This window comes from Balaenoptera acutorostrata, chromosome 11 (genome assembly GCF_949987535.1).
Source record: "Balaenoptera acutorostrata chromosome 11, mBalAcu1.1, whole genome shotgun sequence".
Classification (NCBI taxonomy): Eukaryota; Metazoa; Chordata; class Mammalia; order Artiodactyla; family Balaenopteridae; genus Balaenoptera; species Balaenoptera acutorostrata.
In genome coordinates this window covers 100,310,201-100,325,936 of record NC_080074.1, presented here as the reverse complement: position 1 = coordinate 100,325,936, position 15,736 = coordinate 100,310,201, and the positions used below count along the sequence as shown (strand labels likewise).

Genomic DNA, 15,736 nt, shown 5'->3' with positions numbered 1-15,736 from the left:
TTAACAGCTTATCTTTCAGCAGAAACTCTGCAAGCCAGAAGGGAGTAGCAGGACATATTTAAAGTCATGAAAGGGAAAAACCTACAACCAAGATTATTCTACCCAGCAAGGACCTCATTCAGATTCGACGGAGAAATTAAAACCTTTATAGACAAGCAAAAGCTAAGAGAATTCAGCACCACCAAACCAGCTAAAGGAACTTCTCTAGGCGGGAAACACAAGAGAAGGAAAAGACCTACAATAACAAACCCAAAACAATTAAGAAAATGGTAATAGGAACATACATATCGATAATTACCTTAAATGTAAATGGATTAAATGCTCCAACCAAAAGACATAGACTGGCTGAATGGATACAAAAAGACCCATGTATATGCTGTCTACAAGAGACACACTTCAGACCTAGGGACACATACAGACTGAAAGTGAGGGAATGGGAAAAGATATTCCATGCAAATGGAAATCAAAAGAAAGCTGGAGTAGCAATTCTCATATCAGGCAAAATAGACTTTAAAATAAAGACTATTACAAGAGACAAAGAAGGACACTACATGATGATCAAGGGAGCAATCCAAGAAGAAGATATAACAATTGTAAATATCTACGCACCCAACATTGGAGCACCTCAATACATAAGGCAAATGCTAACAGCCATAAAGGGGAAAATGACAGTAACACAACCATAGTAGGGGACTTTAACACCCCACTTTCACCAATGGACAAATCACCCAAAATGAAAATAAATAAGGAAACACAAGCTTTAAATGAAACATTAAACAAAATGGACTTAATAGATATTTATAGGACAATCCATCCAAAAACAACAGAATACACTTCTCAGGTGCTCATGGAACATTCTCCAGGATAGATCATATCTTGGGTCACAAATCAAGCCTTGGTAAATTTAAGAAAATTGAAAACGTATCAAGTATCTTTTCCGACCACAACACTATGAGACTAGATATCAATTACAAGAAAAAAACTGTAAAACATGCAAACACACAGAGGCTAAATAATATGCTACTAAATAACCAAGAGATCACTGAAGAAATTAAAGAGAAAATCAAAAAGTACCTAGAAACAAATGACGATGAACACGACAGCCCAAAACCTATGGGATGCAGCAAAAGCAGTTCTTGAGGGAAGTTTACAGCAGTACAATCCTACCTCAAGAAACAAGGAAAATCTCAAATAAACAACCTAACTTTACACCTAAAGCAATTAGAGAAAGCACAACAAAAAATTCCAAAGTTACCAGAAGGAAAGAAATCATAAAGATCAGATCAGAAATAAATGAAAAAGAAATGAGGGAAACAATAGCAAAGATCAATAAAACTAAAAACTGGTTCTTTGAGAAGATAAACAAAATTGATAAACCATTAGCCAGACTCATCAAGAAAAAAAGGGAGAAGACTCAAATCCATAGAATTAGAAATGAAAAAGGAGAAGTAACAACTGACACTGCAGAAATACAAAGGATCATGAGAGATTACTACAAGCAACTCTATGCCAATAAAATGGACAACCTGGAAGAAATGGACAAATTCTTAGAAAAGCACAACCTTCCAAGACGGAACCAGGAAGAAATAGAAAATATAAACAGACCAATCACAAGCACTGAAATTGAAACTGTGATTAAAAATCTTCCAACAAACAAAAGCCCAGGACCAGAGGCTTCACAGGCGAATTCTATCAAACATTTAGAGAAGAGCTAACACCTATCCTTCTCAAACTCTTCCAAAATATAGCAGAGGGAGGAACATTCCCAAACTCATTCTACGAGGCCACTATCACCCTGATACCAAAATCAGACAAAGATGTTACAAAAAAAGAAAACACCAGACCAATATCACTGATGAACATAGATGCAGAAATCCTCAACAAAATACTAGCAAACAGAATCCAGCAGTACATTAAAAGGATCATACACCATGATCAAATGGGGTTTATCCCAGGAATGCAAGGAATCTTCAATATACACAAATCAATCAATGTGATACACCACATTAACAAATTGAAGGATAAAAACCATATGATCATCTCAATAGATGCAGAACAAACTTTCAACAAAATTCAACACCCATTTATGATAAAAACGCTCCAGAAAGTAGACATAAAGGGAACTTACCTCAACATAATAAAGGCCATATATGACAAACCCACAGCCAACATCATTCTCAATGGGGAAAAACTGAAACCATTTCCACTAATATCAGGAACAAGACAAGGTTGCCCACTCTCACCACTATTTTTCAACATTGTTTTGGAAATTTTAGCCACAGCAATCAGAGAAGAAAAAGAAATAAAAGGAATCCAAATCGGAAAAGAATAAGTGAAGCTGTCACTGTTTGCAGATGACATGATACTATATACATAGAGAATCCTAAAGATGCTACCAGAAAACTACTAGAGCTAATCAGTGAATTTGGTAATGTAGCAGGATGCAAAATTAATGCAGAAGTCTCTTGCATTCCTATACACTGATGATGAAATCTGAGAGACAAATTCAGTAAACACTCTCATTTACCACTGCAACAAAAAGAATAAAATACCTAGGAATAAACCTACCTAAGGAGCCAGAAGTCCTGTATGCAGAAAACTATAAGACACTGATGAAAGAAAGTAAAGATGTTAGAAATAGATGGAGAGATATACCATGTTCTTGGATTGGAAGAATCAACATTGTGAAAATGACTATACTACTGAAAGTCATCTACAGATTCAATGCAATCCCTGTCAAATATCAATGGCATTTTCCACAGAAGTAGAACAAAAATTTCACAGTTTGCATGGAAACACAAAAGACCCAGAATAGCCAAAGCAATCTTGGGAAAGAAAAATGGAGCTAGAGGAATCAGGATCCCAGACTTCAGACTATACTACAAAGCTACAGTAATCAAGACAGTATGGTACTAGCACAAAAACAGAAATATACATCAATGAAACAGGATAGAAAGCCCAGCAATAAACCCATGGACATATGGTCACCTTATCTTTGATAAAGGAGGCAAGAATATAGAATGGAGATAAGACAGCCTCTTCAATAAGTGGTGCTGGGAAAACTGGACAGCTACATGTGAAAGAATGAAATTAGAACACTCCCTAACACCATACACAAAAATAAACTCAAAATGGATTAAACACCTAAATGTAAGGCCAGACACTATAAAACTCTTAGAGGAAAACATAGGCAGAACACTCTATGACATAAATCACAGCAAGATCCTTTTTGACCCAGCTCCTAGGGAAATGGAAATAAAAGCAAAAATAAACAAATGGGACCTAATGAAACTTAAAAGCTTTTGCACAGCAAAGGAAACCATAAACAAGACCAAAAGACAACCCTCAGAATGGGAGAAAATATTTGCATATGAAGCAACTGACAAAAGATTAATCTCCAAAATTTACAAGCAACTCATGCAGCTCAATAACAAAAAAACAAACAACCCAGTCCAAAAATGGGCAGAAGACCTAAATAGACATTTCTCCAAAGAAGATATACAGATTGCCAACAAACACATGAAAGAATGCTCAACATCATTAACCATTAAAGAAATGCAGATCAAAACTACAATGACATATCATCTCATACCAGTCAGAATGTCCATCATCAAAAAATCTAGAAACAATAAATGCTGGAGAGGGTGTGGAGAAAAGGGAACCCTCTTGCACTGTTGGTGGGAATGTAAATTGATACAGCCACTATGGAGAACAGTATGGAGGTTCCTTAAAAAACTAAAAATAGAACTACCATATGACCCAGCAATCCCACTACTGGGCATATACCCTGAGAAAACCATAATTCAAAAAGAGTCATGTACCAAAATGTTCATTGCAGCTCTATTTACAATAGCCAGGACATGGAAGCAACTGAAGTGTCCATCAACAGATGAATGGATAAAGAAGGTGTGGCACATATATACAATGGAATATTACTCAGCCATAAAAAGAAATGAAATTGAGCTATTTGTAGTGAGGTGGATGGAGTTAGAGGCTGTCATACAGAGTGAAGTAAGTCAGAAAGAGAAAAACAAATACAGTATGCTAACACATATATATGGAATCTAAGGAAAAAAAAAAAAGTCATGAAGAACCTAGTGGCAAGATGGGAATAAAGACACAGACCTACTAGAGAATGGACTTGAGGATATGGGGAGGGGGAAGGGTAAGCCGTGACAAAGTGAGAGAGTGGCATGGACATATATACACTACCAAACGTAAAATAGATAGCTAGTGGGAAGCAGCCGCATAGCACAGGGAGATCAGCTCGGTGCTTTGTGACCACCTAGAGGGGTGGGATAGGGAGGGTGGGAGGGAGGGAGATGCAAGAGGGAAGAGATATGGGAACATATGTATATGTAAAACTGATTCGCTTTGGTATAAAGCAGAAACTAACACACCATTGTAAAGCAATTATACTCCAATAAAGATGTTAAAAAAAAAAGTTTGTATCTAATATGCTTTTCCTGATGTGTGTGGTTTTTTTAAAATTTATTTATTTGTTTATTTGTGGCTATGTTGGGTCTTCGTTTCCGTGCAAGGGCTTTCTCCAGTTGCGGCAAGCGGGGGCCACTCTTCATCGTGGTGCGCGGGCCTCTCACTATCGCGGCTCTCTTGTTGCAGAGCACAGGCTCCAGACGCGCAGCCCCAGTAATTGTAGCTCACGGGCCCAGTTGCTCCACGACATGTGGGATCTTCCCAGACCAGGGCTCGAACCCGTGTCCCCTGAATTGGCAGGCAGATTCTCAACCACTGCGCCACCAGGGAAGCCCCCTGATGTGTTTTATATTGTGCAGAAATGATCTCAATCTGATTCACCAGGAGTGCTGTGTTTTCGCTTTGCCCCTGATTCTGATGCCTCTAGAGGGCTCTGTTTAGTCTGAGTCATAATCATAACCAGGGCCTAAATTTGCTATTGCAGGTTTTTTTCACGTTCCTCCAGGAAAGAAGATCTGGGAAAGGAGAAACTCCTGACTGAAGAATATGAGCTTGGAAATGAGGATGCTGCATTTGGAAGCAGTGGAATTCCATCTGAAGAACAAATACACGTCTATTGAAACTCCTGTTACATTCTGGTCCAAACTTGAGGTTCAGAAAATATCACTGCTTGTGTCCATATAGGATAATGCTGACTAGTGTTCCATTTTTATGTAAATTGTCCAATAATAAATACTTTGGTCCTTTCATATAAGTTCTTTGTTGTTCAGAAATTTTTGTGAACATCTAGACACTTTAACCCAAACTACTTTTATAGTATTCATCCCCTAGTCACTTTCATCCAGATATATATTTTCTTCTCCTGAGTGAAACCCTAGGTGAGAGACCTGTGGTCAAACTGAGGGAGATGCTGAATCCAGAGTTGAGGTTCATCTCCTCCCAAGATGACCTCATAGTAACAGCACTTGAATATTCCAGAAATGTTCTATCCTAATTACATCATCTCTCCTCACGTAATTTTGGCGCCTCCTCCCCCTATAGACCCGGGAATTAGATTTTGCAGAGGTAGCTGTAGGTGTGGCAAAACTTTCTTAGTAAATAAATAAATCTAAAAACTTCTCAGAGGCATAATTGAAATAGGAAAGTCCAGAAGTCGCTTGGAAGCAGAATGTTTTTATGTTAACTTTGTAGCTTTGGTTGCAGAGATTCTTAGGCTTCAACTTTTTTTCAAATGCAATTTTGTCTTTTCATGATTGAGTTACTAGGTATAGCATATAATGTGTGCAACCTGGTTAATTTAAATGAAGATTATTTCTTATGTCCTTGAGTTCAGTGACCCTTTAAAGTAGATCAATTCAAGTTACCCCAGAGTATGGTTAGATTTTAGTTGGGAAAACAAGTTTCCATTCCCTATTCTCACTTCCTCTGGCTGTAGAAAAGATCAGAAACTACGAGTCTCTTGGTGGATAAGAGAAGAGCTGGGAGCTGGATTAGGGCCAGAGTTAGTGATGATTCATTAGGAGTTGGACCATTCTTGTTCTCTCAGCATGTTATAACTGTGGTGAATGTGGATAGTCCTTTCAACTCATATCCTAGAAGATACTCGTGCATGACATTTTGGAAAATACTTCTATTATAAGCAGCTGTACTCTCTCTGTAAAATTACTCTCTATTCTACTTTCTCTGAATTACTTGTTTTGAAGAAATAAAGTAACCCCTTAGATTCAAGCTAGGAGTACAGAAAAGTCAAATGATAAGCCCTTACAAGAAAAAAGTGTCTACTTTCATCCCCAAATTCCAACCTAATGTGTACCTATCAGTGGAAAGGGAAGAGAATGAGGTCCTTACTTTCTCACCTGCTGTCTTAGGATCAGTAGGATTACGTATTATACAGAGTAAGATTAGACTTGCTAATCTTCTGAACTTCCTGGGAAAGTCATTAGAGTTCACACATCTGCTGAAGACAAATATACTGCCTACATATAACATGTTCAAGTTCTCAAGTCCTTTGACTAACACCAAATGTAAAATAGATAGTTAGTGGGAAGCAGCTGCATAGCACAGGGAGATCAGCTCAGTGCTTTGTGACCACCTAGAGGGGTGGGATAGGGAGGGTGGGAGGGAGGCACAAGAGGGAGGAGATATGGGGATATATGTATACATATAGCTGATTTACTTTGTTATACAGCAGAAACTGATACAACATTGTAAAGCAATTATACTCCAATAAAGATGTTAAATAAAAAAGAAAAGAAAGTGGTTTCAATCATTAGCTTTGTACACTCTACCTAGTATTTCTAATAGTTCTTGAGTGTGTTTGGGCTATCATATGTCTAACTACTACTTCCTGAAAGTGTGTTTTTGTTAAAATCTCAATCTCTTTTTTCTTCCTTTTTTTTTTTCCTATGCCTCTCTCTGCCTCATTTCAGCTAATGTGTAGACATTTTGCTGTTTCTTCCTCCTCCAAAATATTACTATCAAAAGCTTATTTTAGAGTTCCCTGGTGGCTTAGTGGTTAGGATTCCGGGCTTTCACTGCCGTGGCTCAGGTTCAATCTCTGGTCGGGGAACTGAGGTCCTGTAAGCCGTGAGGCACGGCCAAAAACAAAAAGCTTATTTTACGTAGTCAACATTTACTAAAGTTTAGTGTTAAAGGAGGGAGAGGAGGGGATATAGCCTGGTGCAAAATGTAAATAGTTAGCAAATTTGACCTAATCTTAATATCCCACCGTTGTTCTCTCCCATACCCCCTGCACGAGGGAATTTCTCTTTGTTTTTCACCCTATCACCATTGCTTAAACACTCTCCCTTTTATTGACTTTTCCTAATTTCTTTTTCTTATAAGTTTTGCAATGCCTCCCATAAGTAATTTTGAAATCGACCCTCCTGCCTCAGGTATAGAGAGGTATAGGGAGAGTAGACCAAAAAAACAACCTTTCTCCAACAAAGACAAAGAAGAAGAATTTTGTCCACTTCAGATTGTATGCTTGATTCATGGACAGGAAATCAGAGAAAAGGCTTATCCTTTCAACAGTCACTGCCTGGCTAGCTTTTTGGTTTCCTGATTCTCATATTTAAGGTATCTTTGAGCACAAGTTGATCCCACTAAATAGGATTTGCACATTCTGCCTGTTTGGAGGTTAGGCCAGCTTTGTGCTTTGGTTTGGCAGGGACTGCCTGAATTTCTGTATAGGAACATGGCAGAATTTTAGCATATAAACAGATTAGTCTAGTTAGGAGGTACACCCAGCTACCTTGTCCACATAGCAGACTTGCTATAAGGAATGTACATTCAATCATAATATTTGGGCATTGGCCGACCTCCTATAGTAAAATATACACATTGGGTGTTAACTTTTAGTATTACCCACAACCCACCCTCTTCTCCGGAATGCAAAAGCAACTGCTGTTTTTTCTTTTGATGCAGCAGAATTTTCCTTCCTGTTACATACCACTGTGGTTATAATTGCAAATGGGCCTAATGATGAACAGAAAAACATCCTGCACCTTTAGTAATATCTGATTAACAGTAATGTAAGAGACCCTGCTGATCTCAACTTGGCAGAAATTTGTGGTGTAATTTGTATATCTTATATTGCTCTGAAAGATCTACAGTATCTACAGAATTTCCTCAACTGGAAGCCTCACCATTGATCAGTCATAGAGATAAAAGGGTAATTATAATTTTACAAACTTGAACTCTATGTTTTATTGATCATATTTTGTATAGTTTGGTCCAAAAAAGACACATATGTGTACTGTGCTCTCAAAATCTTTCTTCTTTAATGGGATAATTTCTTTTTTGCCACAATACCCTATTCCTGACAAAACGCTGAACGGAGAGAGGCTGCTAATTCCCAAAATCAGCTCTGGAGAAATAACAGAGCTAAAAGGGAAGTAAGTATCCAAAGAATTAACCACATCAGAGTGAGACCATCCCCTGTGTACACTGAACCCAGACTGAAATGGTGCTTGGAGACAGGAGGGCCGGGCAGAGGCTGGTGAGTGGCTGCAACCTGGGAAGAAAGCTGTATGTGGACACCAGAGCAAAGTTCTGATCTTGCATTTCCCCCAATTCATTTTATCGCTTGTTTCATAGCCACAGAAATCTGTGGCAGCAACCTAAGCTACTCAATGTGTCCATGACTAATATCAGGCAAGTACAAAAGTGCTGCTAAGCTGGAAAGTTAAAGAAAACAATCAACCAATAAATAGTATGGTGAATGTGGATAAGAGCAAGTGGGTAAGTTGGAAAATCACTTTGAGTCATTTTCCAAGAAGGCAAGAGAAAAAAGTAAAGACAGAGAAAATATAACTAAAATGGTAAGGGATACAGAGGACAGGAGAAAAGCATTATCATAGACTTGAGAGGGTCCCAGAAAAAAAAAGAAAAACATAAAACTAGAGAGAAGAAAAGAGCTTGAAAAACCAATAGATATAAATTTCACAGAATTTAAAAAAATATGTAAGGTCTCATTTCGAAAGGATTTGTAGATTGCCAGTGAAATAAGATAAGGAAAAACATTCACACCCAAACTACATAGAAAATTTTTTTAAATGTCAAAGTAAAATTTTTCAGAAAAAAGAACACATCATCTGCCAAGAAACAAGAATCAGATTGACTCTAAAATTATCAGTAGCAATATTACTTACAAGAAGACAATAAAGTAGTATCTTTAAAAGAATAAGAACATTCAATTTGGAATTGTATGTACAGCAAAATTATCATTCCTAAGTGAGAGAGAAATATGTAAGTCCACAATTTTATTGAATACATACGTATATATAATTCTGCTATTAACACAGGAAGAAACAGTGAAATTGAATTCAACAGTAAAACACAGGCCTAGATGTTTTTTTTTTTTTAACATCTTTGTTGGAGTATAATTGCTTTACAATGGTGTGTTAGTTTCTGTTTTATAACAAAGTGAATCAGCTATACGTATACATATATCCCCATATCTCCTCCCTCTTGCGCCTCCCTCCTACCCTCCCTATCCCACCCCTCTAGGTGGTCACAAAGCACTGAGCTGATCTCCCTGTGCTATGCGGCTGCTTCCCACTAGCTATCTATTTTACATTTGGTAGTATATATAAGTCCATGCCATTCTCTCACTTTGTCCCAGCTTACCCTTCCCCCTCCCCGTGTCCTCAAGTCCTAGATGGTTTTATTGGTATGTTTCATCAAACTCTCAAGCAATAATTAATATTTAAATTTAAAAAATAGAAGCAGCAGAAAATAGAGGGAAAAAATCCCCAGCTCATTTAAAAAGGCTAGTACAATATTAATTTTACTTTTATATGGAGTTATAAACTTACATAGAGTAAATTTCACAAATGTTAAGTGTACAACTAAAGAACTGATACATAACTATATACCCATATATGTATTTGCTAGATAAAGAATATTTTCTATGCCAGAGAAGGCACTCTCATGCTTGCTTTCCCTGCCTACCACTATATGTACCAACCTTTTATCACCATAGATTAGTTCTTCCTGTGGTTGAGCAGTTTGAACAGTGAGAATTTCTTTTGGCCTGGCTTCTTTTACAAAATAGTATGTCTGCGAAATTCAAATAAGTTACTACATGTAGCAGTATTTTATTAAATTGCTATCTAGTATTCTAATGCAAGTCTCTATCACTATTTATTTGCATTTTGGACATTGAATTATTTCTAGTTTTTGGCCATTATAAGTAGAACTGGTGTCAGAGCTATATAATAGGAAAGAAAAAATGAGTTTATCTACCGAAACACATATAAAAAGATATTCATATCAGCCACTATTACCCAAAATTGATGAAAGTTTTTCTTAGGAATATACTCAGGAATATACTCTTTGGAATATTCTGGGTTATAGGGTATAATATGTGTATATTTTGTAGATTTCAACAAATGATTTTTTAAAGTGGCTTACCAATTTCAACAGCTACTGGCATGCTATTGTTGGGTCATTTATGTTCATTCTATTGGAGATTGTTCTCTTACAAGTGTCCAACTAATCTTTGACAAGGGTGCCATGAACACTCAATTAGGAAGCAATTGTCTCTTCAATAAATGCTGTTGGTAAAACTTGATATTCACAAGCAAATGAATAAAACAGGACCCCTTTATTATATCCTTATACTAAAATTAACTACAAATGGATTAAAGGCTTAAATATAAGACCTGAAACTGTAAAAATCCTTGAGGAAAACACAGTGGAAATGCTCATAGACTCTGGTCTTGACGCCAATTTTTGGATGTGACACTAAATGCACAAGCAACAAAAAGCAAAAATAAACAAGTGAACTGTATAACACTAAAATGTTTCTGCACAACAAAGGAAACAATCAACAAAATGAAAAGGCAACCTATGGAATGGGAGAAGATATTTGCAAATCATCTATCTGATAAGGGGTTAGAATCTAAATTATACTAAAAACTCGTACAATTTAATAGCCAAAAAAAATCCAATTAAAAAATGGGCAAAGGACTTGAATAGTCATTTTTCCAAAGAAGACATACAACTGGCCAAGAGATATTGGGTTGGCCAAAACGTTCGTCTGGGTTTTTCCATAAGACATTACAAAAACCCAAATGAACTTTTTGGCCAACACAATACATGAAAAGATACTATCACTAATCATCAGGGAGATTCAAATCAAAACCACAATGAGACATCACCTCACACTTGCTAGAGTGGCTATCATCAAAAAGACAAGAGACAACAAGTTTTAGTGGAGGCTGAGAAGAAAAGGGAGCCCTTGTGCACTGTTGGTCGGAATGCACATTGGTGCAGCCATTATGGAAAGAGTATGGAGGTTCCTCAAAAAATTAAAAATAGAACCACCATGTGATTCAGCAATCCAACTTCTGGGTATATATCCAAAGGAAATGAAATCAGTATCTCAAAGAGATGTCTTCACTCCTATGTTAATTGCAGCATTATTTACAATGGCCAAGATATGGAAACTACAATTAAAGTGTTCATCAACAGGTGAATGGATAAAGAAAATGCGATGTACCTGTATATAATGGAATATAATTCAGCCATAAAAAAGATGGAAATGCTGCCATTTGTGACAACATGAAAGGACCTTGAGGGCATTATGGTAATTGAAATAAGCCAGACAGAGAAAGACAACTACTTTATGATATCTCTTATTTGTGGAATCTAAAAAAAGTTAAACTCTTAAAAATAGAGTTAATGATGGTTCCCAGGGGCTGGGGGAGTGGAAGAATGGAGAAATGTTGGTGAAAGGGTACAAATCCCCAGCTATAAGATGAATAAGTTCTGGGAATTTAATGTCAACATGGTGACTATAGTTAACAATACTATATTATGTACTTGAAAGTTGCTCTTACACAGTAGATCTTAAATGTTCTCAACACAAGAAGAAAGAAAAGGTAATTATGTGAGGTGGTGGAAGCCTTTACTAAACTTATTGTAATCATTTCAAAATATATACATGTATCAAAGCATTATGTTGTATACCTTAAATTTACACAATGCTATATGTTAATTACATCTCAACAAATCTGGAAAAAAATTCTAAAGAAAATAAAATGTAAAGAGATTCTATTTTTTAAAATCCTTTTAATTTATTTTTTATTATTTTTTAACATCTTTATTGGAGTATAATTGCTTTACAATGGTGTGTTAGTTTCTGCTTTATAACAAAGTGAATCAGCTATACATATACATATATCCCCATATCTCTTCCCTCTTGTGTCTCCCTCCCTCCCACTCTTCCTATCCCACCCTTCTAGGTGGTCACAAAGCACCGAGCTGATCTCCCTGTGCCATGCGGCTGCATCCCACTAGCTACTGATTTTACATTTGGTAGTGTATATATGTCCTATACCATTTCCTATACTACTTTAACCTCTTTGTTCCTGTATTGTTCTCCTTAACTACTTATATTTATATTTTGAATCATTAAATGAAACTTCAGATTTAAAATCCCCGGTTTGTTAAAAGAATAAGGCAAATGCTATGCTGTTTTTTTAAAGCCTCCTCACTTAGGATTATTTAAATTGCATTTTTCCTGATTTTTTCCTACACAAGGGGTTATAAACAGACTTTATATGAAAAAGAATAGAAAATTGAACAGAGTTCTGCATAAGGAGGAAAGAGCTTTATTAGGAGGAGAAAGATGTGCTGGAGTCAATGAGTGTTGTTTTAACCCAAAACGTGAACCTTTCTGTGTGAAGATGTCAACACCAAACAAAACAACACAATCATGTAGATTTTATTATAGTGTAGTTATTAGCAATGATAAGAGTAAAATAGTCTGAACACTTTTTTTTTTTGGTTTCAGCTTTTAAACATTATTTCTTATCTTGATAAGTTAAAAAAAAAAAACTTGGAGAATTTTAATATCTGAGACTCAGCCAAAAACAAAGCCAATAAAGGCACATAGACATCTTGGTTTCCTGTTTACATCCCTTAGAATCAGGAAGTCATTCTGATTCTCAACAGGTAATTTCCTTTCAGTTGCATTTGCTGAAAGGTTACTTTCTTCTCTAATGTTCCGTAAAGTATTCCCCGATGATCACAGTCTATAATGACCCTTGCCTTTTCCACCTGGGATTTTACTTCCTCAATTGGATGAGAAGCAGTATTTAGACCTCATATTTCTTATCCAATCCCGCACTGGGCACATTTTTTGTTCTTAGGCAGTGTCCTGGTATCAGAGATTTCTCTTTGCTGTTCTGGTTGAGAAATAGGGGGTTTGTGGACCTTGAGAGGAAACACACACTCATGGCAGATGGAGATGAGGCAGGAAGGCTCCTGGAGATGGTACATAAGAAGTCTTGGGAGCTGGCAAAGACTGCGGGACCACATTAGCATCTTGTCAGTGGGTCTGCACTGGTCAGTCACCTTAGAGAAGGTTGAGTTCAGACCAGCAATTAAGATCATTGTGTGTACGGGGGAGTGGTGGTGGGACAGAGTGTTCCCTGTGGCAGGGGAAATCTGTCCTTTTTTTGGTTTTTCAATGTAGACATTGTTCTGCTGAATAAGACTGGCTCTAGGGCTGTGAAGTCTAGGGAAATAGTTTCTTCATTTTGTGAATGGATATGGTTCCGATGCAGTGAGAGGGACATTCTGAATATGTGTAGTAAAATCTACCCTCAGAGGGCCTGGGGCTGGAGCTCACATTACGTTTTGGGCCTTCACAGAGAGCCCCAAATCAGGAAGCTTTAGGGAAAGAGACGGGCTCTCCTGGGAGTGCAGAGACGGGAGACCCAGGGCTCCTCTAACTCTTAGGTCTACTGTTGCCGCCCCAGCAGCCCCTACTGCCCAGCTAAGCAGAGGAACGCGAGTCCTCTACTTAAGGGTGGCCTTGAGGCTAGGGAGGCACAGGGTGAAAGCAGCATGTGGCTTATCTGGGGTCAGTGCTGAGGTATCCAAATATGGGCCCCAGCAGTGGAAGTAACCACTGAGCGGCCAGCTAGCAGGCCTGCCAGCCTCTCACCACCAGCCCTAGGAGATCCCTGACCTCAGACCCGAGAGAGAGAAGCAGTTCTCCTTGAAAGAATGAAAAAATGAAAACTAGAAACAGAAGGGCTGGGTGACAAATGAGCTGGGCATGGGTGAGGGAGAGAATGAGGAGATCAGTGCCAGGCAAGAACACAGGCCAGGGCAGGCAGCAAGGCAGGCAGCCCTGTGGGCACTGGAAAGGGCCTGGAGCTGGGACTCAGCAGGCCAGCTTTCAGTGCCAGATCAGCTGCTCACAAGCTGTTTGACCTTGGGCAAGCTAAACTGATTGTCTAATATCTTTGGTTCAGTGGAGCTGTGGTGGAAGTGAAGTTCCCAGAGATTACTTGTTTCTATCTAGCAGTTATAGGATGAGGCTTGGCCAATCCGCATCCAGATCTTCATGATTCCTATTGTGCCTGAAGCTGTGACTTCATCACCCTTGTCACCTAGGAGGTGAGAGAGCTGGGGCAGAGAATTCCGTGTCCTCAGATCTCGATGGCAGAAGTTGTACCAGGGGCCAGTTTATTCCCAAATGGTGTTCCTTGGCTCTATGCCTTGTTTGCTATGCTCTTTGTATTTTTTCTCTTTGTCATGTTTTCTCCCTTTTTACTTGAGATAGACCAACATGTAAAGAAATGTAAGTGCCATGGTGGGCTTTAGGACACAGGCCAACTATAATGAGGGAATGTGTGTATGGAGCGAGGAGAAGGTGTTATTATTATATGTTATATTATATTTTATATAATATATAACATATATAATATGTTATATATATATGTTATATTATATATTATATATGTTATATATATGTTATATTGTATATGTATAATATATTATATTATATATGTTATATATAATATGTTATAATGCGGGGAACACGAGGAAAAATGTCTACTCTTCTCTGATCTCCAAGGTCTCAATGACCCAGGGCTGAAGGTCATAGAATTATAATCTTATATGTGATAGAAGTACTTGGGTAACACAGGTCAGGACTGGGCTAAGAAGTCCATTCCTGGGGTACCTGTGGAGTATGAGGAAGTATCAGGGGCCGTGCCTGAGCCTACATAATGCCCAGGCTTAAGGATATAAGGAACCCTATGGAACCTGGGGATATAAGGAGTTTCCAGATGATGATCTCTGACCCAGTGTGCTTTGTCTTAGTCTTGCTCAGATGCAGGTATTCTCTGCATAATGCTGTCCATAAGGATAAAGAAAACAATAACATAAAGATGGATCATCTGGTAAGACCAGGTGAGTATTCTTTGCCCTTCACCTTTGGGTTCATATGGCCATAAGCTGACAGCTCTAGTTACTCTCACAGTTCACGTGCTAGATATCTGAGAATCCCAAACTCAAATCTGGTCTCAGTGAGACATCCCCCTCATGTTCTGTTTAGCCTAAGACTTCTGAGTCTTTTCTCTAGGGAGAACATTTTTCAAGCAGATGTCTGGTTCTGAGCTCTCACTAACTCCTCATTAACTTCATAATAAACATAGGTTTATTATTTAGGGACTCCTGTATGTGGAAAGGTTTCTCTTTCTCATCTATACTTGTGATGTTCCTCTTCTTATCAAGGTTCTCTCTCAAGTGACTCAGTGATTAAGCTACCTTTTTTTTTTTCATGCTAGACAGTGAAAAAAAAAGTGCCTCTTCTCCAGGCACTTATTATAAAGTTGTCATTGTGATAGGGATAAGTGATGGGATAGATCATCATACAAACACCCTGGGGAGACTGAAAGTCCATTTTTCTAGGGGACATTCTGACCACCTGTTGACCATAATTCCTGCAGATTGTGTATGTCAGGTGACTTGCCTCTCCAGGTAAGGGCCGTTC

General features: G+C 38.0%; 1 protein-coding gene across 1 annotated transcript in view; it reads left to right on the top strand.

Moving 5' to 3' along the window:
* LOC103002252 (antigen WC1.1-like) overlaps nt 1-15,736 on the top strand; it is a 59,616-nt gene that overhangs the window by 42,131 nt on the left and 1,749 nt on the right. The window contains exon 15 of the mRNA XM_057557565.1: nt 15,064-15,153. Coding sequence (XP_057413548.1) covers nt 15,064-15,153 — 90 coding nt within the window. The remainder of the gene's footprint in view (nt 1-15,063; nt 15,154-15,736) is intronic.